This window comes from Bos grunniens, chromosome 4 (genome assembly GCF_055505025.1).
Source record: "Bos grunniens cultivar Pamir isolate PY7600 chromosome 4, Bosgru_T2T1.0, whole genome shotgun sequence".
In the NCBI taxonomy this organism is placed as follows: Eukaryota; Metazoa; Chordata; class Mammalia; order Artiodactyla; family Bovidae; genus Bos; species Bos grunniens.
In genome coordinates, this window is record NC_141168.1 from 32,306,400 (window position 1) to 32,332,651 (window position 26,252).

The window sequence follows — 26,252 nt, forward strand, 5'->3', positions numbered from 1 at the left end:
TAATCAAATTTAAAGGTAAATTAAAGTTTAGTTTTGTCAGAAGTATAATGTGTGCTGCTCAAAAACAAAAATGTACTTTGGCGGTTTTAGATGCTATAACTCTTGCCAACACAAAACACCAATTTCATGTATAATTTCTTAACTGCTGTCACTTTAACAGTAGATAATTAAAAATTCTGGTTTATATATCACTTTGCTATATATTAGAAAAGCCTTCAACTCTTTTCCCACTCATTAAGCTTATAGGCAGGTGAGTTAGCATTATTCTTCATATTTTAAAGATGCAAAATGGAATATATTACTTATAAAGGTTGCCTGAGAAAGTAGCACAACCGGTTCTGTATATGTATCTATATGTTAGTCATATAAACAGTGTTTACAATTTCATTCACATTATTTACTGTCCTTTTTGATTCTATATGAATTGAGGAAATAGGCAATCCTATACAACCAAATTGAACTGGGAATTTCCTATCTAGGTAGTCTCATACTTCACAGGAAATGGGAATTTGTAGAATCAGAATGCTAAACCTGTGCACAGCAGTTCTTGTAAAGGTGTTGAATTTCCTGCCACAAAAAAAAGGTAGAGGGGTCTGGAAACATTATTCATTTTATCTTACAAAAAATTAATGCCATGAAGTTTAGTTGAGGATCATCAATTTGAATGTTACCTTTCAGGATAAAATACAGTCTTGCCGGCTTCAATAGATTCTTGAATACTGAGCTGAACATCATAACTTGTAAGATGGTCTTCATCAGGGTCATCATTAGCATCCATGACGGGATTTAATTTTGAAGCAGGAAATTTCTTATTATCAGCAAAAGCCACAGAACAGCATATAGAGTCAACATGGAAGAGGCAAAATGAAAAATACATTCATCTTTCCTCATTTAAAAAGATACAGAGGTAGTTAACATTTAATTTATATTATATATGTATAAAATGCCCATTCTAACTTTTGAAACCTTTGATTACCTGCCCTTTAAGTGTCAGTGTTTTCTGGCTTTTGACTTTCTTTTGAGTAATGACTACAGTGTGGCTTAGAATGAATTTTTCTACATTTCTGATTTACACTAATTTGGCCCATCATTTCCTCAAGACATTACTCTACATAACACATTAGAAGTTTAAAACTCCGAGAAGACAGACAAAGGAAGGAGTAAAGAACAACTAGCCTTCCTCTTTGCTGTTTTGTTGCTAAATTGTGTCCAATTCTTTTTGGATCCTATGGACTGTAGGCCACCAGGCTTCTCTGTCCCTGGGACTTCCCTGGAGGAATACTGGAGTGGGTTTCCATTTCCTTCTCCAGGGGATCTTCCCAACCCAAGGATGGAAACTGTGTCTCCTGCATTGGTAGGTGGATTCTTTACCACTGAGCCACTTGGGAAGTCCTTCACATCCTTTACTTTTTCTATATTCTCTGTCCTCTGTGTGTGCTTTTTCACTGATTTAGTTCTTTCTACTCCCAAAGTGGTTTGAGTTGACTGCCTTGAATTGCAGTTATTTCTGTATTTGCGTTCAACTCCTTCTACGAAAACATATACTCTTTGAGGTGAGGGGTTCGATGTGACTCATCTCTGCATCACCTACAACTCTAGAAGGTGCTTGGCATAAGGAAGCATCCCAGCGAACATCTGTTGAATTAAAGTTGAGAGAATGGAACGTCACAAACATAATGACCTAGCTCTGACCTCAGGAAGTTTGATGGTGTACATGGAGAAGACACAAAGGTAACTTTAAATAGAAGGCACTGACAACTTTCAGCCCTGTTGTCCCTGAGAAAACACTGTCTAGTCTCACAATGACAGAGAGGGCAATGGCACCCCACTCCAGTACTCTTGCCTGGAAAATCCCATGGACGGAGGAGCCTGGTAGGCTGCAGTCCATGGGGTTGTGAAGAGTCGGATACGACTGAGTGACTTCACTTTCACTTTTCACTTTCATGCATTGGAGAAGGAAATGGCAACCCACTCCAGTGCTCTTGCCTGGAGAATCCCAGGGATGGGGGAGCCTGGTGGGCTGCCGTCTATGGGGTCACACATAGTCGGACATGACTGAAGCGACTTAGTAGCAGCAGCAGCAGTCTCACAATGAAGTGAACAGCTTTCAGAAGTCCAGAACTTTAATAGAGGAGAGGATTAATCCGATAAAAATGGCCTTAAGCGCTTGAAGAACTTCCTTACTGACCAGATGGGTTTGATAGATCATGTGGCTCTCTGGATGCTCCCAGAAATCCACATTTATGGACTTGAGCTACCTGTGTTCCTGGCTGTAGAAAGATCCTTTCTCACACCTTGGCAGAAAGGCATTCCTAATGCAGTTAAGGATGCTGAAGTGCTAATGTAAGGGAGTGGTAAGGACCTGCTTTATCCAGTGAGGTTTAAATGTGGGAACTGGCAAACACAAAGCCGAATTAAAACTGACTTCTTGCTTTTGAAGAAAACAGTCAAAACAGAAGAACTTCTGGACTGACTTATTTAATTTATTGATGGCTGTTTCAGTTCTCCCTAATCCATGTTTCAACTCAGAGCCACCATGAATGGGAGTGCAGGTTGCATACTGCACAAGTGCTCCTGGCTGATAAAATCCAGCCAAACCTCCCCCACATGAGCTGTGCCCGCTGGCAGGCCGCTATGCACACCCCAAGGAAGCAGCATTTTTCTTCATTTGCACCAAAGGGCTTATAGCCTGTGGGATTCCCGAACTTGGTCGAGCATTTTTTAACACCAGAAAGTTAAACAAAAAGTGGCCAAGTTATTTAGTATTTTAGATAAAAAATGAGGAGAAACAGATATGACATCTTTTACCATCTAGTCTTCAATCCTCTCCCAAAGTGGAAGGACCTCAGAATTTGGTTACTCTCCTTCAGAAAGAATAGGGATACCATACCCATGATATTCATGAAATTTTATGCAGCTACTATTTGGTTCACATTTTCTTTTGCCTTGTTTTACAGGGAAAGTTCTAAGGTCTGACTGGGTCTCAGCATCATTTGAACAGTTAAAATTTGGGTCATTTTAACTCCATGGCCAGACCAGAGATCAGCCCTCCTATAGATTCCCCATTTCTTCCCTAGCACTGTTCTATTACAAACCACTGCCATTGACTGGCCCAGCTCCTCTGAAGACAAACACAAAAATGTAGCTTATTTCTCATTGTCTTATTTCTTTCAGATATCAAATTAGAGGAGTATGTGTCTCCCATTACAGTTGGATCAATTGCTTTACCTTATAAAGAGAAAGTTTAGTAAGTATGCACATCAAAACAGTTCTAACAGCTGCTGCGTGCTAAGTTGCTCCATCATGTCTGACTCTGCGACCCCATGGACTGTAGCCCACCAGGCTCCTCTTTCCATGGCATTCTCCAGGCAAGAGTACTGGAGTGGGTTTCCTTCCCCAGGGGATCTTCCTGACCCAGGGGTTGAACCCATGTTTCTTACTGGCATTGGAACATTTCGTCTCTGCATTGGCAAGCAGATTCTTGACCACTAGCGCCACCTGGGAAGCCAGTTCTACAGCTGGCTGATAATCACAGGAAGTATTTTGAGCCATAGAACTTTTCAAGCCAAAATGTATCATCTATGCAAAATTTTACATTGTCCAGTGTGTTATCAAGGGGGGAAAGTCACAAATAGTATTCTGTGAGCAATTTCCAAAACACAGTTGATTCTTGCTTTGCCTCTTCTTATTGTTCAAGCCTTAAGGACAGCTCTATACATGCTGACAGTCAAGGTCCCTGACCTTCGGACAGACGGCACATGAACTCAATGGCATCATGACTTTATTGCTTATTGTTCTGCACCAGTGGCCCTACTATAACCTTGATACAGAAAGGGGAGAACAGTGATGATGTTTGGAGGATGTCCATGAGATAGTAATAGCACTTCGCTAAGTATGTCTCTCATACCAGGGTATCTTAGCAACCTTAAAAGCTCGACATATGGGCTTGGGATCCTATTCACCAAATAGACTCAGATGGCATTTTAAAAAATTTATTGCTTATTGGTTCATTGTCTATCTCTTCCTCCTAGAATGTAATGTAATAAGAATAGAGAACTAGTCTAACTTCAGAGACTAGGAAAGCAGTATCTCAAGGTACATGGACTCTAAACATGTGTTGAAAGAATGAAAAAATGAATGAATGAGCTAATAAATGAACTTAAGATAATTTAGGCTCTGCTTTATTCTTAGAACTAACCATTTTCTTTATGGAGAGTCTTTATTCTGATGGGAACAGTTTTAAAGTCTCTATTGAATTTGTTATAATATTGATTCTGCTTTATGGTTTAGTTTTTTGACTACGAGGCATGTGGGGTCTTAGCTTGCTGACCAGGGATCGAACCTGTACACTCTGCATTGGAAGGTGAAGTCTCAACCGTAGTACCATCAGGGAAGTCCCTGGTGTCTTTATTCTAATTAGATGAATTAGATTACCCATTCTGTGTTAGGCTTCATTTTTCTCCCTTCTGTGCTTTTATGTCTTATGTCTTATCTCACTTCATTCACAAGGCCCTCCCAGCTGTTTCACTCATGGTCTCCACAGCCCCAAGCCTGGCTCCAGCCACTCCTCCTGTGGAAGCCTTTGGTGAATTCTTCAGTTCCTCTCTGACCCTCTTAATCCTTGAGTATCTCTGCTCACCCGGTGTTTTCCAACTGAATTTACAATCATTTTGTATTAGTTTTGCAAGTTCTTTACATTTTTGTATTTTGTATTCTCACCAGGACTATTCATTTTCTGAGGGGAATAAAGCCTTAACTTTTTTGTCTTGTATATCTTTTCTCTTTGCTCCCACTCCTAGTCAACTATAGGAAATGGCTGTTCTCATGGTCACTGGAAAACAGTTGTTGACTCATTACTGGCAGACAAGTCCTGAGTGTCTTCAGATAGCAGGACTGGATGATGAAGTTAGATGTGTGGCATCGCCTGTCACCTTTCTCACTAATGTCACGTGGTGATGGAGAGCATCGCACGGCTCTGGGATTAGTAATAGGATACAGGGCCTTTTGCCTATTTAAATCACCAGCTTAATGCTAAACCTGCTTGAAATGTAGCCTTCCAGTACGTGAGATATCACAGACTCCTTACGGCAACAGTTCCCAAACTTTTTGGCACCAGGGACTGGTTTCATGGAAGACAATTTTTTTTTTCACAGACCAGGGCTGGGGAGATGGTTTTGGGATGATTCAAGTGCCTTACATTTACTGTGCACTTTATTTCTATTATTATTACATCAGCTCCACCTCAGATCATCAGGCATAAGATCCAGGAGGTTGGGGATCCCTGCTTTAGAGAACTGAGTTGCTCTGTGAAAAGTTCTTTTAAATGTCTTTTAACTACCACCAAAAAGGAAATTATCTAAAACTCTTAACTCTTTTGTGGGCTTTACTGGTGGCTCAGATGATAAAAAATCCACCTGCAGTGCAGAAGACTCAGGTTAGATCCCTGAGTTAGGAAGATCCCCTAGAGAAGGGAATGGCAACCCACTCCAATATTCTTGCCTAGGGAATTCCATGGACAGAGGAGCCTGGCGTGCTACAGTCCATGGGGTCGCAAAGAGTTACAACTGAGCAACTAACACACAACAAAAACTGTTTGGTATCTCTAACAACAGCGGGATCTCAATGGAGAGAAAATTCTTACTGCTACATGGAGCAACCCCCATCTAAAACAAGCTGTCTCTAACCTTTCCTGAAAGCTTTGGATGAAGGTGTCAGGCAGACAATCAAAGAAGCATCAGTGGAACAGAACCAGAGATGTCAAGATGCAGAGGAGGGCAGGAGGAGAGCCTGTTTACTGTTAGGCTTTGTTTAAAACTATTCAAATAAAGCACCAGCCAGCAGTCTGATAAAGGGCCATATAATATTTGACATCTTTCAAGATTGCCGGGAGAAATATCAATAACTTCAGATATGCAGATGACGCCACCCTTATGGCAGAAAGTGAAGAGGAACTAAAAAGCCTCTTGATGAAAGTGAAAACAGAGAGTGAAAAAGTTGGCTTAAAGCTCAACATTCAGAAAACGAAGATCATGGCATCTGGTCCCATCACTTCATGGGAAATAGATGGGGAAACAGTGGAAACAGTGGCTGATTTTATTTTGGGGGGCTCCAAAATCACTGCAGATGGTGACTGCAGCCATGAAATTAAAAGAGGCTTACTCCTTGGAAGAAAAGTTATGATCAACCTTGATAGCATATTCAAAAGCAGAGACATTACGTTGCCAACAAAGGTCTGTCTCATCAAGGCTATGGTTTTTCCAGGGGTCATGTATGGATGTGAGAGTTGGACTGTGAAGAAAGCTGAGCACCGAAGAATTGATGCTTTTGAACTGTGCTGTTGGAGAAGACTCTTGAGAGTCCCTTAGACTGCAAGGAGATCCAACCAGTCCATCCTAAAGGAGATCAGTCCTGGGTGTTCATTGGAAGCACTGATGCTAAAGCTGAAACTCCAATACTTTGGCCACCTCATGTGAAGAGTTGACTCACTGGAAAAGACCCTGATGCTGGGAGGGATTGGGGGCAGGAGGAGAAGGGGATGACAGAGGATTAGATGGCTGGATGGCATCACTGACTCGATGGACATGAGTCTGAGTGAACTCTGGGAGTTGGTGATGGACAGGGAGGCCTGTCATGCTTGATTCATGGGGTCTCAAAGAGTCAGACATGACTGAGCAACTGAACTGAACTGAACTGAAGACCTATTCATGAGAGCCCCACTTCTCCATCTAGATAATTGACTCTTTCTAGATAACAGTTTGTCAACCTTGTTCTGGAAATGCCCACTAGTGAAATTTAATTATTCTCAAAGTAGCTGATATATGAAATAATTGGGACAATCCTATTGGAAAGTTAGCCTTTTCACTTCAGGCACTGGTTAATCCTGCTTTGGCCACCTGATAAGAAGAGCCAACTCATTAGAAAAGACCCTGATGCTGGGAAAGATTGAAGGCAGGAGGAAAAGGAGACAACAAAGGATAGGATGGTTGGATGGCATCACCAACTCAACAGACATGAGTTTGAGCAAGCTCCAGGAGATGGTGAAGAACAGAGAAGCCTGGTAGGCTATAGTCCATGGGGTCACAAAGAGTCCGACGTGACTGAGTGACTGAACAAAACAAATCTTGCTTAGAGTCAGGAACATGTTTGATGAAAGCAATGGATTCTCTCTCCAGAGGGATGTATGTCACTCAAAAGTTTGCATAAAATTGTAGGGCATTTATGGGGTTCTCTGAAGCCCATTCTTGTGTCTCAGTTAAAGAACTACTAAATTAAGGATTTCCAAATGCATTATTCAGAGACCAGGAATTATTAGTTTACTTTCAGAATGGACTGAGTGAAATCCTAGATTTAGATAGTGGGAAAGAATAACTTTGGTAATCATAAAAATAGTGGTTATAATAATAGTGAGGGCTTGCTTTATTTCCAGCTCCATGTAAAGCACTTTGCCTATGCTGCCTTGCTTTAAATCCTCCAGTTCTACTTTCTAGGTATTAGAGATTCATCATGCAAAAGTGAAAACTTAGACTTCCTGAGGTTAAGAGGCCCACCCATTGTCACAGAGCTGATAAGTAGAGTCTGGACAGAGAATGGTACCTTCATTTTAATGTCTTTCCAGAGCTGCAGGGAAAAAACCCACAGTCTGTTGTCCTTAAAAGAAAGCACTCTGATCTTGTCAGCCAGCTCTTGATGACAATAACTTCCAAAAATAAAACATAGCTTCTAGGGACACATGAATCTTTATCGTCGACTCTGTGCAATAAGGCTCTGTGTTGCTTAGGGGGGATGTGGTGTCCTAAACTTGCTTTCACTCTGTGTTCTTTTCTTGGAGTCTAAACATTACTGTCTAAAAAATTGGATCAACATTCCATTTGGTGCCTGCCTGAAGTGGCCGGGGGTTGGGACAATGGTACAGGATATGAGGCACAGGTGAACATGGGTATATGATGCCTCTCGGCACTGAATTCTCTAAACCACCCTCAATCCTCAAAACAGGCTTCTCCTCTACTGTTGATAAGTTTGTGAGGCCTCTCAGGCCTTCCCCTGAACCATGGGAGCTCCCAGAACATGGGCTCAAGGTATTTTCCTTTTACTGGGACCAGAGCCAACATAACTTTGTCCCCTGTGAACTGTTTGGTTGGCTTGTTTCCAATTACATTAAGTCTTCACCCCTCACTCACATGCTCTGTCTGGGGCATAAAAAACTGAAACCATCTCTGTGGGTCCTAAACAGGGCTGGCCTTAAGAGTTCCCAGAGTAGACAGGTGCTTCCATGATGCAAGGAAGGACTCTGTGTTCATAAATATCACCCTGCCCCAGCACCTGTCACATCAGTGCAATTCTGTTACATCACTGAGCAATTCTGTCCTTTGTGGCTTATTGTTCCATCTTCCAGTTTCCCCTTTTAAAGCGCCAGGAGCACCATACTGGCCCCCAGTGTAGAACCAGGATATCTTGGAATAGTTGCTGAGGGTTGAATGGGATGGGGAAGATGGTAAACGATCTAAGACTGAATCTTGGTGGCTTCCCTGATGGCTCAGACAGTAAAGAAAATCTGCCTGCAAAGCAGGAGACCTGAGTTTGATTCTTGGATTTGGAAGATCTCCTAAAGAAGGGAATGGCAAGTTATCCAGTATTCTTGCCTGGAGTATTCCATGGACAGAGAAGCCTGGCAGGCTGCTGACCATGGGGTTGCAAAGAGTTGGACACAACTGAGCAACTAACACTTTCACTTTCATTAAGACTGAATCTAGTGGGAGGTAACAGGAGGGGATAAGAAAAGGGCAATACAGTAAAATTTGTTTCTTTTTTTATACAGGGCTAGCCCAGTTCCAAATGCTCTGAGGTTCTGCTGTTTGAAACAGGGGCGTGGGGGCAGTGGGTAGGGGCAGCGCTGATACTCTGAGGACGTTTTCTTTTACCTTGAAACTGCTATGGTCCCAGAGAAAATCATCTACTGGAGATTCCAGAGAGAATCATCAGGATTCGTCCTATGAGAAAAGTAGCTTTAGTTAAAAGGCATTTTCACATTTTGGTTTTGTGAAGATTTCACAGTTAGTGTATGCAAAACAATACTCATTTTCATTTTTCTGCACTTTGACCATTCACTTGTGTAACTCTGAAGACATACAGAAATAAAAATAAATAAAATGTTGCAACAGTTTTGTTTTTTATTTGGTAGCTACACATGTTTGCTTCTTCAGAATCCTGTAGTACAAAATGGCAAATCAGCTTTATTAGGCTCATTTCAGCAACAGAGTCAATGAGTCCCCAAGAGATTTCAGGAGGAGGTAAAACTGTCAGAATTAGTTTCTAACACACAGACACAAGTAGCTTCTATCTACAAATAATAAGTCACAGCCATTCCCTCTTCAAGATATTTGTCTTTTAGAGAGAAATCCTATGGATGACAAGGAGACATAGACCAGTCCAAACAGCATTTTTCTTAACAGCACAGCTAGTTCTGATAAAACACACACACACACACACACACACCCCTTAGTCCAGATGAAAGCTACTTTTATGTTGCCTTAAAATGTCTTCAGGGTTTCCCTAGTGGTAAAGAATACGCTGGCCGTGCTGGGTAGGCTACAGTCCATGGGGTTGCCAAAGAGTCAGACACAACTCAATGACTGAACAGCAACAAAATGCCTTCAACATTTTAGAAATGACATAAAAAGCCAAAATAGATATATTTTTCTCTAGACACTAAATATGATATCTGGTATGTAGTAAGAATTCACTATGTATTTGCTGAATGAGTAAAAAATGGAATGATCAAATACACACTCTTAAAATTAGCCAAAGGATAGATTAAGCTTGTGTTTTTTCTCCATGTCACACATATGTTTTTGCCAAGTTCACTTCCAATTTCAGGACTGCACTAACTTAGGCTTAATTTATAGGTGAATACACTATGATAAAGCCTGTCATACTAGTTTTATCTCTAGTTCCATATTACAACATTAGACATTTTTACTCTGTAATATTGATTTCCAAGGCAATTTCAATTGTGACAGATGGAAGAAGATGGCATACTACCTTTTGAAAGTGATGCAGAGTAGGAGGGAGCTATAGGTTTACAATTATGTGGATTTCCAGAGAAATATAAACAGAGAATGGATAAGAATAGAGCAGGTATGGCCTGTGAAGAGGCAAATTATTCATAGATGTGTCCTTATCACAAGCTGGCATGATACCTTGATCCTTTTAAAGACTCACCCTTTTATCTGTAATTCTAAGAATCTTACAGAGATTCAGAGATGTGGAAAAAGATTTGTATGTGAAAATGTTCATCGCAGGCGTAGTTGAACAGCCAAATCATTAGAAATAACATAAAATGTCCAACAAGAGGGAATTTGTAGAAGATATTATTGTGCAGTCAAGCTATGGAAAACTATACAGCTATTAACATTCATATCCTTGAAGAATATTTAATACTATAGATAAGGTATCATATAAGAGAATCAGGTTCATGTAATCAGATATGACCAGATGCTTTGAGGGAACTAAGACTGACTTTATCGAGCCAAATCTTACAAAGTCTTCCAGAAAACAGGCTGGTATCTGGTTCACAGGGTGAACCTTACAGGTGGTAAGATAGGTCACTTCCTGGTAGGCCAGACTTTGTGAGGTCGAGAAGAGAGAAAATTGCCCTCATTTATAGTAAAGCAGAGAAGGAGGATCCACACGATGAGGGAGATCTGGGTTTGATCCCTGGGTTGGAAAGATCCCCTGGAGAAGGGAAAGGCTAACCACCCTTATTCTGGCCTGGAGAATTCCATGGACTGTATAGTCCATGGGGTCGCAAAGAGTTGGACATGACTGAGCCACTTTCACTTCACTTAATACTTAGTAGAGAAGAAGGAGCAGAAGTCTGAAAAACTGATCCATGTACATGAGTCATCCAAGCAAAGGTTTCATCACCTAAGTTATTGTGCCATCTGCACGAGACCAAATTTATTTTGCACTAATCAGTGAGTGGCAGCTCCTGGGGACAGTGAAGCCAGTTACAGATTATAAAATAGCTGCACTCTATTTATATAATTTTATTACACAGTTGAGGTGTAGGGTGAGTAAAATCTTCTGATTACATTATTAGCCACAATAACAATAAAAATAATATCTTTAGACCTTAATAAAAAAAATGTACATACATACGCATTTTTGTACTTGTACATATACAAAAACATATATTGTTATTGTTGTTTAGTCAATAAATTGTGTCTGACTCTTTGCAACCCCATGGACTATAGCCTGACAGGTTCCTCTGTCCATGGGATTTCCCAGGCAAGAATAATGGAGTGAGTTGTCATTTCTTCCTTCGGGGGATCTTCCTGATCCAGGGATGGAACCTGCATCTTCTTCATTGTAGGCAGATTCTTTTACCATTGAGCCACCAGGGAAGCCCAAATACATATATACATACGCATATATTCTCTCTCTGAAAATATTTGTTCCTGAAAGGTTTCACTGATCAGGGCAGAAGTTCTTGTTTGCGCCCATGCATGCTCGGATGCCCAGTCATGTCCGATTTTTGTGACCTCAGGGACTGTGGTCTGTTTGGTGCTCATCAAATCCTTTTCTATTCAAAACTCAAACGAGTCATTGTATTTCTTCATATGTTATTTTGAAATCATATACAGGCTTTTGGTTTCTTTCTGCTGGAGACAGTAGTTGAATTTGCCTTCCTGGCTTAGCTGCCTTATTAGCTGTGTCTGACATGTAGCAAGTAGTCATGAAACACTACCTGTTACCTGTTATTATTCTGTGACTGAACCCCTCTGGAACAAGGAAGTCGAATTCTAAAGATTGTCTGGTGGTTTGAGCTCTAATCCTTATCTTAAACAGGTTCTCTGGCACACTCATTATTTTGTTTCCGGGGCTTCCCTGGTGGCTTAGATGGTAAAGTGTCTGCCTGCAATGCAGAAGACCTGGGTTTGATCCCTGGGTCAGGAAAATCCCCTAGAGAAGGAAATGGCAACCCACTCCAGTATTCTTGCCTGGAAAATCCCATCAGGCTCTCATGAGGAGCCTGATAGGTTACAGTCCATGGAGTCACAAAAATCAGACACGATTAAGCGACTTCACTTTCTTCTGTCTTTCTTTTCTCTAGAATCACCAGACTTCAGAGCTGAAGACCATTAGGTAAGCCCCACTTGTAAATTCCATTTACAGATGCTGTCTAGCAATTGTCCAGCCTCAGCTTGAAAAGCAAAGTAGCAGGCAGATTACTATACCCCACACAACCCTTCATCTTTGGCCAGCTTTAACAATTAGAAAATATATTGAACTAGAATCCATCTCCTCAAATCAGTATTCTATACTCCTAGTTCTATTTTTCAGAGCCACGCTGAGAAAATATTTGTTCTCTGCCACATGAGAGGCCTCAGGAAGGCTGTCAGTCTGCACTGAGCCTTCTCCGCCCAGGCCTGGACAACTGTTCCTCCCGTGAACAGTTTACCTCCCTCCACCGTGTTGATGGCTTTCCTGTAAACACACTCATTTATCCATCTCTTTCAAAAAGCAGCTGCGGACCATGGACTCTGAAGGCAACACAACAGCTACAGTCACACCAACACAACATTAAGTGACTGTGACCACTTCCTTTTTGCTGGACACTGAAGAGGTGTTAATTTAACCCATGTTCAGATGAATTTGGGGCTCTCATGTTACAGACTTGATTTGGATTCCTGTTGCCCTAAATTCTACATGTCACTTTTTCCATCCACATTATTGCTGCACAATTCTGTGCAAGACTCTTTATTTAGTCCTATTACATTTACTTCTTTCTTTTGGATTTGACCTTTATTTCAGTCAGCTAAAAGAAAATGCATTTTCTATCCTCCAAGTATCAGTGTTCTATTTGCAAGTCTTCTGTGTCTACCCGCTTCATTAGTAATGATAAATGTTGAACAGAAACTGGCGTGGGACAGAGACCTTCAGGTTGACATTGATCTATTATTTAGCACTCTTCAAGAAAGGCTGTTTATCCATTTACAAATCCTCCCAAAGACACCACATCTAGTATTAATGTCTCCTTTTTGATAACAAGACCGTCATCAAGAGATGCTGTCAAATATCTTATTGAAATACAGATACGTTGTATCTACTACGTTCTCTTTCTCCACTGAGACAAAAAAAGCAAATGAGGAACACTGACTCACTAGTTCTCAATAATTATTATTAATTTTTCTTAGGAATTTCAGACCATCCTATTTGCTTATTCAAATATATTCAATATCTGCTATATTTCAGGCACACTGCTAGACATCAGACAATAGGATCCATGCCCTAAGAAGTTTGCTGCCTTTAAATAATGCATTCTCCCCAGAAACAACACCAATATCTGCCCTTCCTTCAATGGTTTAGCAGAGAGTTAAGCACACAGGAAGTCCTCAATAAATATTTGTTTTATCAAATTTAATAATTATTATAGGTAACATCTATTAAGTGCCTATCTGTGACATGCATTACGCTAAGTATGCTAAATAGATTATAACTCCCATTTTACAGATGAGGAAACTGAGGCACACAATGGTTAGGTAATTTGTCCAAGCCTGAATATCTGCTGAGTGATGGAGATGATGTAGATGTGAACTGAGGTGTCTGACATTAGAGGTCACACAGCTTGACCCTTGTACTGTAACTGATAACTCAGCTACTGGGAATTAATACCAAAGGATCATATTCCTATAACCCAAATATTCATAAGCCTCAGAAAAAATTTTCTAATGAGTTTAAGCAAGCAACTAGCAAACTACCAAACAACTCTAGTAAAACTATAAATATTTTAGGTATATTTTCATTTCAAAACAAGGTATTCCCATTAAAAACAACAAAGTGTAGAATTACGATATTTTATGACAATTATACAATGTTCTCAGCAAAAAATGTGTTAAACAAAGTGTTCTCTGTGCACACTGCTGCTGTTTCCTAGGAACCATTTTATTTTAGATGTAGAATGTTCCTTAGAAATTATCTGTTCACTGAAGAACCAGATGAGTGATGGTCTCAGACAAGTTCTAAGGACTTTCCAGCCTCCAGACGCTATGATTGAACTTCCAGAAGTGAATTTACAATTCTACTGAGTTCCTTTGTTTTCCATCTGACTAAAAGAATTTAAAGGCATTTTTAATCTGAATATAAATTTTTTAAATTTAATTCATTTTTTTGTTATAAGTGATTTTAAAAAGCCTTGAGAGAAGTTTAATTATTCACAAAAATCATTTAATTTTTTCTCAGAAACCAAAGCTAGCAAAGACATTCCACAGTGTATACATTGATACTTATAAGCATATTCATTCTTGATCTGCTTTACTCATGATACTATTTTTTATCAAGTTTAATAATTATGCAATTGAGTTAGTATTCTGTAAACAAACAAAACAACCCTGGCTTTATTCTATAATTAAAAATGCCATTGACAAGCAAACCCACAAGTGATCAATCAGAAAGAAGGTAAGGAGAAGTGATCACAATGTTTCCATCTCTTCAAAATATTCCTAATACTAAACTACTGAAGCTAGTTGATCAGGTACAAACCAAATATTTCATAATCTCACCTTTTGGAATGATCGTCTTGTCATTCTTATCCAGGGCCTTGCCTTCCTAAATCAGAGGAAGTGCCCTGGAGCCAATGTGTTCCTCTGTGTATCTAAAATTAAGTACCCAGTTGGTGGCTAAATTAAGCTCTGACCTTGTACAACTGAAACATGAGCGATTCCTGGCACACAGTGAAGCATTACCCGCCACTTCTCTGGACCCTCATCACAAGAAGCACACGGCCACAGAGGTATAATAAGATTATCCAGATCCTCATTGGTTCAAAGAGCTCTCATGAAAACAAACGACCTGCCAACCCAGGGTCCTTGATGAAGGAACAAAGCAAAACCAGCTAAGTAAAATTTAAAAATATTTTATTTATTTTTTTTTCTCTAATTTTATTTTATTTTTAAACTTTACATAATTGTATTAGTTTTGCCAAATATCAAAATGAATCCGCCACAGGTATACATGTGTTCCCCATCCCGAACCCTCCTCCCTCCTCCCTCCCCATACCATCCCTCTGGGCCGTCCCAGTGCACCAGCCCCAAGCATCCAGCGTCATGCATCGAACCTGGACTGGCAACTCGTTTCCTACATGATATTTTACATGTTTCATTGCCATTCTCCCAAATCTTCCCACCCTCTCCCTCTCCCACAGAGTCTATAAGACTGTTCTATACATCAGTGTCTCTTTTGCTGTCTCGTACACCGGGTTATTGTTACCATCTTTCTAAATTCCATATATATGCATTAGTATACTGTATTTATGTTTTTCCTTCTGGCTTACTTCACTCTGTATAATAGGCTCCAGTTTTATCCACCTCATCAGAACTGATTCAAATGTATTCTTTTTAATGGCTGAGTAATACTCCATTGTGTATATGTACCACAGCTTTCTTATCCATTCATCTGCTGATGGACATCTAGGTTGCTTCCATGTCTTGGCTATTATAAACAGTGCTGCGATGAACATTGGGGTACACGTGTCTCTTTCCCTTCTGGTTTCCTCAGTGTGTATGCCCAGCAGTGGGGTTGCTGGATCATAAGGCAGTTCTATTTCCAGTTTTTTAAGGAATCTCCACACTGTTCTCCATAGTGGCTGTACTAGTTTGCATTCCCCCCAACAGTGTAAAAGGGTTCCCTTTTCTCCACACCCTCTCCAGCATTTATTATTTGTAGACTTTTGGATCACAGCCATTCTGACTGGTGTGAAATGGTACCTCATAGTGGTTTTGATTTGCATTTCTCTGATAATGAGTGATGTTGAGCATCTTTTCATGTGTTTGTTAGCCATCTGTATGTCTTTTTTGGAGAAATGTCTATTTAGTTCTTTGGCCCATTTTTTGATTGGGTCGTTTATTTTTCTGGAGTTGAACTGTAGGAGTTGCTTGTATATTTTTGAGATTAGTTGTTTGTCGGTTGCTTCATTTGCTATTATTTTCTCCCATTCTGAAGGCTGTCTTTTCACCTTGCTAATAGTTTCCTTTGATGTGCAGAAGCTTTTAAGGTTAATTAGGTCCCATTTGTTTATTTTTGCTTTTATTTCCAATATTCTGGGAGGTGGGTCATAGAGGATCCTGCTGTGATGTATGTCGGAGAGTGTTTTGCCTATGTTCTCCTCTAGGAGTTTTATAGTTTCTGGTCTTACGTTTAGATCTTTAATCCATTTTGAGTTTATTTTTGTGTATGGTGTTAGAAAGTGGTCCAGTTTCATTCTTTTACAAGTGGTTGACCAGATTTCCCAGCACCACTTGTTAAAGAGATTGTCTTTAATCCATTGTATATTCTTGCCTCCTTTGTCGAAGATAAGGTGTCCATATGTGCGTGGATTTATCTCTGGGCTTTCTATTTTATTCCATTGATCAATATTTCTGTCTTTGTGCCAGTACCATACTGTCTTGATAACTGTGGCTTTGTAGTAGAGCCTGAAGTCAGGTAGGTTGATTCCTCCAGTTCCATTCTTCTTTCTCAAGATCGCTTTGGCTATTCGAGGTTTTTTGTATTTCCATACAAATTGTGAAATTATTTGTTCTAGCTCTGTGAAGAATACTGTTGGTAGCTTGATAGGGATTGCGTTGAATCTATAAATTGCTTTGGGTAGTATACTCATTTTCACTATATTGATTCTTCCAATCCATGAACATGGTATATTTCTCCATCTATTAGTGTCCTCTTTGATTTCTTTCACCAGTGTTTTATAGTTTTCTATATATAGGTCTTTAGTTTCTTTAGGTAGATATATTCCTAAGTATTTTATTCTTTCCATTGCAATGGTGAATGGAATTGTTTCCTTAATTTCTCTTTCTGTTTTCTCATTATTAGTGTATAGGAATGCAAGGGATTTCTGTGTGTTGATTTTATATCCTGCAACTTTACTGTAGTCATTGATTATTTCTAGTAATTTTCCGGTGGATTCTTTAGGGTTTTCTATGTAGATCATACACCATGATCAAGTGGGCTTTATCCCAGGGATGCAAGGATTCTTCAATATCCGCAAATCAATCAATGTAATACACCACATTAACAAATTGAAAAATAAAAACCATATGATTATCTCAATAGATGCAGAGAAAGCCTTTGACAAAATTCAACATCCATTTATGATAAAAACTCTCCAGAAAGCAGGAATAGAAGGAACATACCTCAACATAATAAAAGCTATATATGACAAACCCACAGCAAACATTATCCTCAATGGTGAAAAATTGAAAGCATTTCCTCTAAAATCAGGAACAAGACAAGGGTGCCCACTTTCACCATTACTATTCAACATAGTTTTGGAAGTTTTGGCCACAGCAATCAGAGCAGAAAAAGAAATAAAAGGAATCCAAATTGGAAAAGAAGAAGTAAAACTCTCACTATTTGCAGATGACATGATCCTCTACATAGAAAACCCTAAAAATATTTTAAAATCAGTGGTTCAGGAAACAAACCTGTGACTCTCTGTGTCTGCAGACTCCAGTCCACTTTTAGTCAGTTTTAACACACATTATTTCTCATTCTTCATCTTTCAGACTCATGTCAAATCTCATTAAATACAATCTTCTTGTTGTAGGAATCTACTGGTTTTGATTTGATTTGCATTTCAAAGCTGCCAGTCTGATACACAGATGGGGATATGATATGCAATGACATCTAATCTGACCAAAAATTTTAATGTCAAGTTATAAAACATATAAAGTGAGCAGCAGAGGTAAAGCAAGCAGAAAATTATTTTAATGAGGAAGAGTTGTTTGTTTTCTATTAAAAAAATAAAGCTTAGGGTTTCACTGATTTTCTAATGAAAATAATCTGCCTTAAGTTTGTTTTGACATGGGTATCCTTGGATTAACTCAGTCACTGTCAGCACTCACAAAGCCATCTGGCTTCTGTCCCCACCACTCGACTAAAACAACTCGTCTCAAGGGTCTCATTGACCTGCTAGTGTCTAAGGTTGATGGACACTTTTTGGTTCTTATTTTTCAGGCCCTCTATTGGACTTACTGCTCTTACTCCCTCCCTTTTTTCCTGGAACTCTCTACTCCCTAGGCTCCGGGGAGTACTATATGCATTGGTTTTTCTTTGTATCTGATTTTTCTATGTGTCACTCTGTACTTAGTGTTAAGGAATAAACACACGGACTGTAGTGGATTTATCAGGTTTATTTCAAAATGTGGGAAACCATAAATGTGAAATCAGAGGTTCTACCTTCTCTTTGTGATTAAAAAAAAAAGGCTATATTTCTGTCAGCCTTGGAACAAACCCCATGAAATATTTTGTATTTATGCCATTATTACCATGTCTTGAAATAATCAAGGTTGAAGGCTAGAATACTATGCATGTTTTATAGTTATTAATCTGATTTGGAATTTTTCAATGAAGCATTCTTATAAAAAGCAAGCAGCATTGTGAAACTCTTTTTATTGACTTTTTCTTAACTTACGATATTTAAAATTTATATCAAGGGTAAGAAAAATCTATACTCAACATTTAAAAATGTGATTTGGTACATTTCAGGGACTTTTCTGCTCTTATATGAATAAATTTATGCCCATTTTATGCATTTATATAATGATTACTGTGGATCTAGTTATGTTGCACAATATTAAAAATAATGCTTAATATAATAGAAAAAAACAGAGTGTATCAAATCAATGAAAATATGCTACTGATGACACAGATCTATGAACAAGTCTTGCCTTATCACTTACTCTGTCACCTTACATTTGCTATTTAAAGGCTCTGAAATTCAGTTTATTCATCTGTAATATGGGGGTAATAATAATCAAAACCATAATAATAACAAATAATAACACAATGACCTTGGCACTCACCATTTTTATGAGATTTATTCCTCAAGTAGCTAATCATCTATACCCACACAGTAAAGCAGGCTTTGAGTAATTCAAGTATTTAAGAAAATGAGCTTTTCATAATGGTAATAATCACTTCCACATTTGCTTGTTTTGGAAATTGACTTTTCCTGCTGGTTTTCTCAAATGGAAACAAAGAACCTTGCACCCCTGTTTTGTAGATTAGGGTGAGTTTCAGTGAGGGGTATGATCAGGCAGTGAAGGGCTACTGAATATTATCATTGTTCTGAGAAGGTACATACAATGATACCAACATCCAAATACGTGTCCTTTCTATCTATATATAGCAAGAAATGCATGTCCTGTGTCAAGATGCTAATTCTAGCAACTGACACCAGGAGGCTTAGGTGGAAATGGTTGTAACACATTATTAAAGGGACTGTCCCTGGAACTCGGGGGCCGGGAAGTTTGGGCAGCACTGCACGGTGAACTCCCAGGGAGTTAGGTGGCTTCCTGGCCTTCTTGTTTAACACACGAACTGCTGCCACACTTGTTACTTGCCCACAGGTACTCTGTTCCTGAAAACAGGTGCGGGGCTTGTGGGCCTTCGACTGTGACTTTTAACATACCACTCTTGCTATGAGGCCATTACCATATTCCCTTTCAATACATCCTCTTATTCATAAAAGCCTATCAGAGCACAGCTTTATCTTTGCCTCCTGAGCAAAATGGGGTTGTCCACACATCTTGGAGAACCCTCCTTTGTTCTGCTCTTTTATTTTGTAATTTAGTGAGTGGTACTGTGTACCTCACTTGGTTTAATTTTTACTTTAGGATAGTTCAGATTTTCTTCTCCTCCTTCCTCCCTTTCTACACGTGTTCATTAGTTTGGTCTTGGGAGCTGTTATTAAAAAAAAATGCACATTTTATTTCAGTTGGGTATAAAACAGAGGAGAAAAATGTGAGAAAAGTATGCTTTTTATTTTAGTGTGCTTCCTAGTACTTTGATAATTGGTTGTTTGCATTTGTTGTGCTTTCTATTGTTGTTGTTTTTTTCCCCCAGACTGAGAAACAACTAAAACTGAGTCAAATGTATTAGCATTGCCTTTCATCAGTAGCACTGATGTCACAGGCCCCTGGGAGAACCTGCGTTGTTGACATCACTGTCATTTTGTTTCCACGCGGAGGGACAAAGGCAAGTGACGAGAAGGTAGTTTTTAGTAAGATAGTGCTGTAGACAGCACACTGAACTAATGATGGGCAAAAAGCGGGAGTATTCTGTACTGGCTCTCAGTTAGACTTACCACTTCATCAACAGTGTCTGGTAAAGAGTTTGCCACGTAGAAAGCACACATCAAACATGTGCTAAATGTTCTGCTAAACACTGGTGACTTATTACTCTCTAACACCGGGTTAGCAGTTACTTCCTGTCTCACTTAACTAAAGGCTGATTCAGTTAAAACTTCAGCTGAATTTTAAGAAAGCGATTTGATCTTTCTTTTTTTTTTAGAACAAAGCTCTTAATTTTCAACATCACGAAAGACATTTCAAGTGCATCGAAGAGAAAGAACTCTAAATTAAAATAAGGCAGGGAACCTCTATTTTAGCCTCAGATCTGTCCGTATCTTTGTGAATTAAGGCAGATCACTGAAATGCTTGTGCTTTAGTTCCCACCTGTATAAACACTGCTCTCACTACTCCCCACCACTATGAGAATAAAACAAGAGCATAATTATGGAAATTCCTTGAAAAATAGTAATCACTGTACAGACACAGTATGTACTGACAGTATCATACTTCTGGGATATAAAATGAACATAAGGCAACTGTCCCATTCGGTCGTCTGTGCTATAAATGCAGACATTTTAGTATATGCAGAAGGCAGTGCTGGACCGCTCAAAGCATGCACAGCAAGATGGGTGGGACACACAGCTCTAGTCCTGAACAAGTTTACCATCTTGCAGAGGAAAATAAGTGGAAAAGAGGCCCAAACTTGGTAAGAGAGATAAGACATAAGTAGGCTACGGAAGAGAGGGTCAGAGAACAAAAGACTCATACAGATACACATTTGAGTTTTACAAAGAGAGATCAGTTTTACATTAATGGAAAATCAAAGTATGTGGAGTCCTTTTCTTCTAATCTTTTCTGATTCTAACCTCTTGCTATGCTATGCTGTAACTTCAGTCGTGTCCGACTCTGTGTGACCCCATAGATGGCAGCCACCAGGCTCCCCTGTCCCTGGGATTCTCCAGGCAAGAACACTGGAGTGGGTTGCCATTTCCTTCTCCAATGCATGAAAGTGAAAAGTGAAAGTGAAGTCGCTCAGTCGTGTCCGACTCTTAGCGACCCCATGGACTGCAGTCCACCAGGCTCCTCCATCCATGGGATTTTCCAGGCAAGAGTACTGGAGTGGGGTGCCATTCTAACCTCTTACATATCCTAAATTGATAGTGACTTAAGGCAAGGAGACTCTCACTATTCTTAGTATCTTTTTATATCAATTGAACATAATCATAATCAAGACTGTATAATAGAGCTTCATATTGACAACCAAAGTAAAGTTTGAATTGTTGAAAATTCAGTATCCTGTTCTTTCTCAAAAGAATCACACTTGTTGTTATGTTTTGATTTTTTTTGAAGTTGCTAGTGTATGATGTTTCCCTAATTAATAGCTAATTATGAAAAAGAGCATTTTGACATTACCTGTTATGGAAAAATTATAAGAATTTGATGAATAAAATTTACCATGTTAAAATTTTAAAATTTCGACATAAATTCATTACCATTAAGAGATACATTAATACCCCATTTGCATTCAGATCTTTTATGTTTTACATATCAAAATTGACTTACCATTTTGTTCAAACAATTTCAATAAAGAAGTTAAGCTTAGTGATTCTTTCAGGAAACTAGAAAAATGTGATTATTTCTGCTAGACTTAGATTTACCTCTAGTAAATAGTGTCAATCCAAGAATAAAACACTCCAATTTTTCCAAAATGGAATGCCTACTACCATACATTATATGCAGCTTAGTTGTAACTTGATTTCAGGATTTAATATGTAATTACAATACAAATAAGGCGCATTTTCACATTTCCTTCACTGGGGCTATAATTCAAAAATGTTAAACTCAAGTTGAGTTTTGAGGTTTGGTGAAAATATTTGGATGCAGTTTGGAATGTCTGGGTAATCCGCCAATCCTGAAGATCTGGACCATCCAGTGTCAGGTAAGTGAATACTTTCTAGGGGCTTTCTTTTCTGGGTACTCAGGATACAGGAGGGCTTCCCAGATGGCTCAGTGGTAAAGAATCTGGCTGCAATGCAGGAGATGCAGGAGACATGGGTTTGATCCCTGGAGTCAGGAAGATCTCCTGGAGAAGGACATGGCAACCCACTCCAGTATTCCTGCCTGGGAAATCCCATGGACAGAAGAGCCTGCCAGTCCATGGAGTTGCAGAGTTGAATGCAGCTGAGCGATTGAGCACAGGATACAGGAAAGAGCATAACATTTCACCAGCTAATATAAAGGTATTTTGCTGTGTTTGAAGGTAAAATTTACAGATTTTTGTCTTAGATTTGATGTCAGATGTACGAGGTGGAGAAAGATGGAGCCTAAACTACCGGAAGGATAGGGTTGCCATCAACTGAGATGGAAAAAGTCCCCAAAAGAGCAGGTTTAAAGAGGAAGAACAGGAGTTCATCGTGGATCATGTAAAGCATGAAATACCTGTTAAAATCCAAGCAAGAGGAAAGGTTAAGGGGGCAGGTGAATGTGAGTCCACATTTAGGCAAGGGAGTCTGAGCTGGAAAAACAAATTGGTGATACATAAAGCCATGAGGTTGGATAAATTCACCAAATGAATACACAAAGGCATAAAAATACAGGCATTCAAGGGATTAGCCTTGTGCTAACCAAAGTCGCAGGATAGAACAGAATGCAAGCTAGGGGAAGAAAAATATTTGCAGCAGGAGAGAGCAATTAACTGTATCAAATTCTGTTGCCAGGCCAAGTAAGATGAGGACTAAGAACTGACCATGGGACTCAGCAAACTGTCAGTTTGTCTTCTATTCCAGAATCATCTCCCTAACTGACTGCATTTCAGAGGTTTTCCATCTTTTCCCCCCTCTGTCCTTCTTCTCAGTATAAAGAATAAAGACACAAGGTTCTTGTGTCTAAGGGCTTTTACGACCCACATACAATTTCCTTAAATTTAGGGACATTACTTTCTTTACTTAGGCTGTTTCTCTCTGAGAAAAATCTCTCAGCTCATTTTGTTTGTCTCACTTTGTGAAAAAGGGCCATTGATCTATTAAAATCAGTTCTTTTAAAGTTTATATCAGCAGCTACTTGAGGATTAAAAGGATGTCAAAAAGCAGAAACTGAAGTAGAAATGAAAACTGTTGTATTATACTTTGGTAGAAAAATCATCAAACACAGGAGAAGCAAGTGGTCGAGGTGAACATCAGGACTGTGCCATGGTGACTGCCATGCGAGAGGATTTCCTAGGCTTCTTAGAATTTTGCTGTGCTTCACGGCCCGCCCTTCCAGCTTGTCCTGAGAACTCACTTTCCATATCGCTTCCTGTGCTATCAGATCATCAGAAAGGAAAGTTCTGAGATTCTTTGAAATGGGTCAGTCTCTTACTTCTTGGGATCCTCTCTTTCTCAGCTGAAATATTGAAATTAGGCCTGGAACTACACGAGCTTGAATTTCTCTTTTAAGAATCTGCAATGCTATCATTTCATCTTCTATAGCCTGAATATTTTACTTTTAAAGTTTCAGATTCTGCTAAAGTATTTTTGTTTGTGATGTGTGCCATCTTTTTGCCTTCTATCTAAATCAGATTTTAAAAGGCTAATTAATTCTTAAATAAGATTTACATTGATTTCTTTCACAGTCCTAAGTTATTATTTCCAAGTAACCTAGATGACATGTATCCCCTTTGAACAGCGCTACACTCATTTATTCACTAGGCATGGGTTTATTTGCTATTATGTGCCTGGTACACTGATAATATTAAACAAGGCCATTTTTAGTATCAGTTAATGGAGTAGATAAAGAGATGACCAAAAGAAGTTGATAATTAGCTTCCAGGAGAGGACAAGAGTGTGTCACAGAGAAGATAAAGGCTCAAGACTTGAAGGATGAGGATTTTTTTTTTAATAATCTAAAGAAGGGACAAGTATTCAAGGCAGAAAAAAAAATGCACATTTGTCTAAAGGAAAATGCATACATGGGGGTAATTGTGAATCACCTCGATGGACAGGGAGGCCTGGCGTGCTGCAATTCATGGGATCGCAAAGAATCGGACACGACTGAGTGACTGAACTGAACTGATGGGTAATTGCTGGTCACAGAATGCAGTGGGAAGGAAGCCTGCAGTAGACGAGCAGGAGACTTAGGCAGAAGTCATAATATGTAGGATGTTATATACTGAACTAGGGGAATTCAGGATTTTATTTCTTCTTCTAGGGCAGTGGAGATGAGAAAGGGGTTTCTCTCTGGGGTGAACTAGTGTATGTGGTATTATTCACCAGAATCTCAAAGGCTGTGTGTAGGGTCTGAACATTTTGAACATACACTCCCTTTGAATAGTCTAATATAGCCTAGTCTCTCATCCTTCCTTCCACAAAAATGTAAGCTTCAAATGCTGGGGAATGAGTCTATCCTGCAAGCATCTGGGTCTGAGAACTGCCTCGGCAAGAGGAAGCTACAGGAGCATTCCAGGCAGGACAATGCCCTGATCTGATTTCACAATTTCTCCTCCCTTTTCTCATTTTGCAGATATTTCACCACTAAAATGGAGATGTAGATTTTGTTCCAAATGAATAGGAGGTGCTCTGTTTGCAAATGGACCTGGAGCACCAGCAGCACAACATACACCTCAGCATTGCCCAGACTGACTGGCAGGAGCAGTCAAAAGGCTCTTTACAGTTTGTTAATCCATTTGCTTTACTTAAAAATGTCATTCATCTTAAGTGGTCTGCAGTAATTTTTTGAAAAATACCCACAAAGTCTCATATTTTTCCCTCCAAATCTGTCAGACATGGGATTGAGAAAAAGACAGAAACTATGAAACTGCAGCCATGAAATTAAAAGACGCTTACTCCTTGGAAGGAAAGTTATGACCAACCTAGATAGCATATTCAAAAGCAGAGACATTACTTTGCCAACAAAGGTTTGTCTAGTCAAGGCTATGGTTTTTCCTGTGGTCATGTATGAAATGTGAGAGTTGGACTGTGAAGAAGGCTGAGCGCCGAAGAATTGATGCTTTTGAACTGTGGTGTTGGAGAAGATTCTTGAGACCCCCTTGGACTGCAAGGAGATCCACCCAGTCCATTCTGAAGGAGATCAGCCCTGGGATTTCTTTGGAAGGAATGATGCTAAAGCTGAAACTCCAGTACTTTGGCCACCTCATGCGAAGAGTTGACTCATTGGAAAAGACTCTGATGCTGGGAGGGATTGGGGGCAAGAGGAGAAGGGGACAACAGAGGATGAGATAGCTGGATGGCATCACTGACTCAATGGACATGAGTCTCAGTGAACTCTGGGAGTTGGTGATGGACAGGGAGGCCTGGCGTGCTGCGATTCATGGGGTCGAAAAGAGTTGGATACAACTGAGCGACTGATCTGATCTGATCTGATGAAACATATATGTTGTTTTCACAACTAGATTTAAACAGCAATAAAAGAAAATTTTCAGTTTATAAAGTAATTTATTAAATAATTTAAGTAACAAGTTACATTCATAATTTGATGTATAGAACTTTAACCGAAAGAGTTCCCTAAAACTTATGTGTAGTGAAGCTCACAAGTTCTTTAGAACCAAAAACATTTAAAAATTATAAAGATGTTAATAACGAAAACACAGTTTTAGGACTTAAGTTGAGCAGAATCTTCTTCTGGTGTTGAGACTAGGTGTTGGAGATTGACTTTTTTAAAACCACACAGTTGAATTATCATGTCCTGCCTCCACACTCACACTCTAGCAATGCCATAGGTCGTCAAATAGTAAAGTGGTGCTGTTACTTGTTAACGAACTTATTCACAACATTCTGGTTTTGAATCCAAAGAGTTAGGAAATTAATGGAGCCTTTTTTCACAACAACTGATAGCCTTCCTTCAGCTTTCCACTATCTAGTGAGACTCTTTCCTTGAAGCGCTGTTTAAGTATACACTTTGAGACATAACACCTAAGGAGTTGAAGGAAGCCTGTGGGTCACAGATACCAAGTCGCTATTGACTGAATAAAGGCCATTTTCTAAACGGAGGTCAGTTTCAACAAAGCAAGCGGAAGCGGAAACTGCGCGGAAGACAGCGCCACCTAGTGGGAGGAGAGTCACACAAGAAGGCTACTCAGGGATTTGCTTTCAAATTCTGTATTCTGGCTCAGATGGTAAAGAATCTGCCTGC

General features: G+C 39.4%; 1 protein-coding gene across 5 annotated transcripts in view; it reads right to left on the bottom strand.

The window, feature by feature from the left end:
• The window catches only part of ASB15 (ankyrin repeat and SOCS box containing 15), a 60,147-nt gene that overhangs the window by 20,037 nt on the left and 13,858 nt on the right, over positions 1-26,252 (bottom strand). For 3 of the 5 annotated variants that reach the window (XM_086395828.1, XM_086395826.1, XM_086395824.1), the window contains exons 1-3: positions 14,562-14,655; positions 8,919-8,987; positions 672-808 (exon numbers count right to left, since the gene is read on the bottom strand). In XM_086395828.1, the coding sequence (XP_086251954.1) occupies positions 672-778 (107 nt within the window). In that variant the 5' untranslated portion in view covers positions 779-808; positions 8,919-8,987; positions 14,562-14,655. Of the gene's footprint in view, positions 1-671; positions 809-8,918; positions 8,988-14,561; positions 14,656-26,252 lie in introns of those variants that run through there. The other 2 variants (XM_086395827.1, XM_086395825.1) reach the window with 1 other exon arrangement.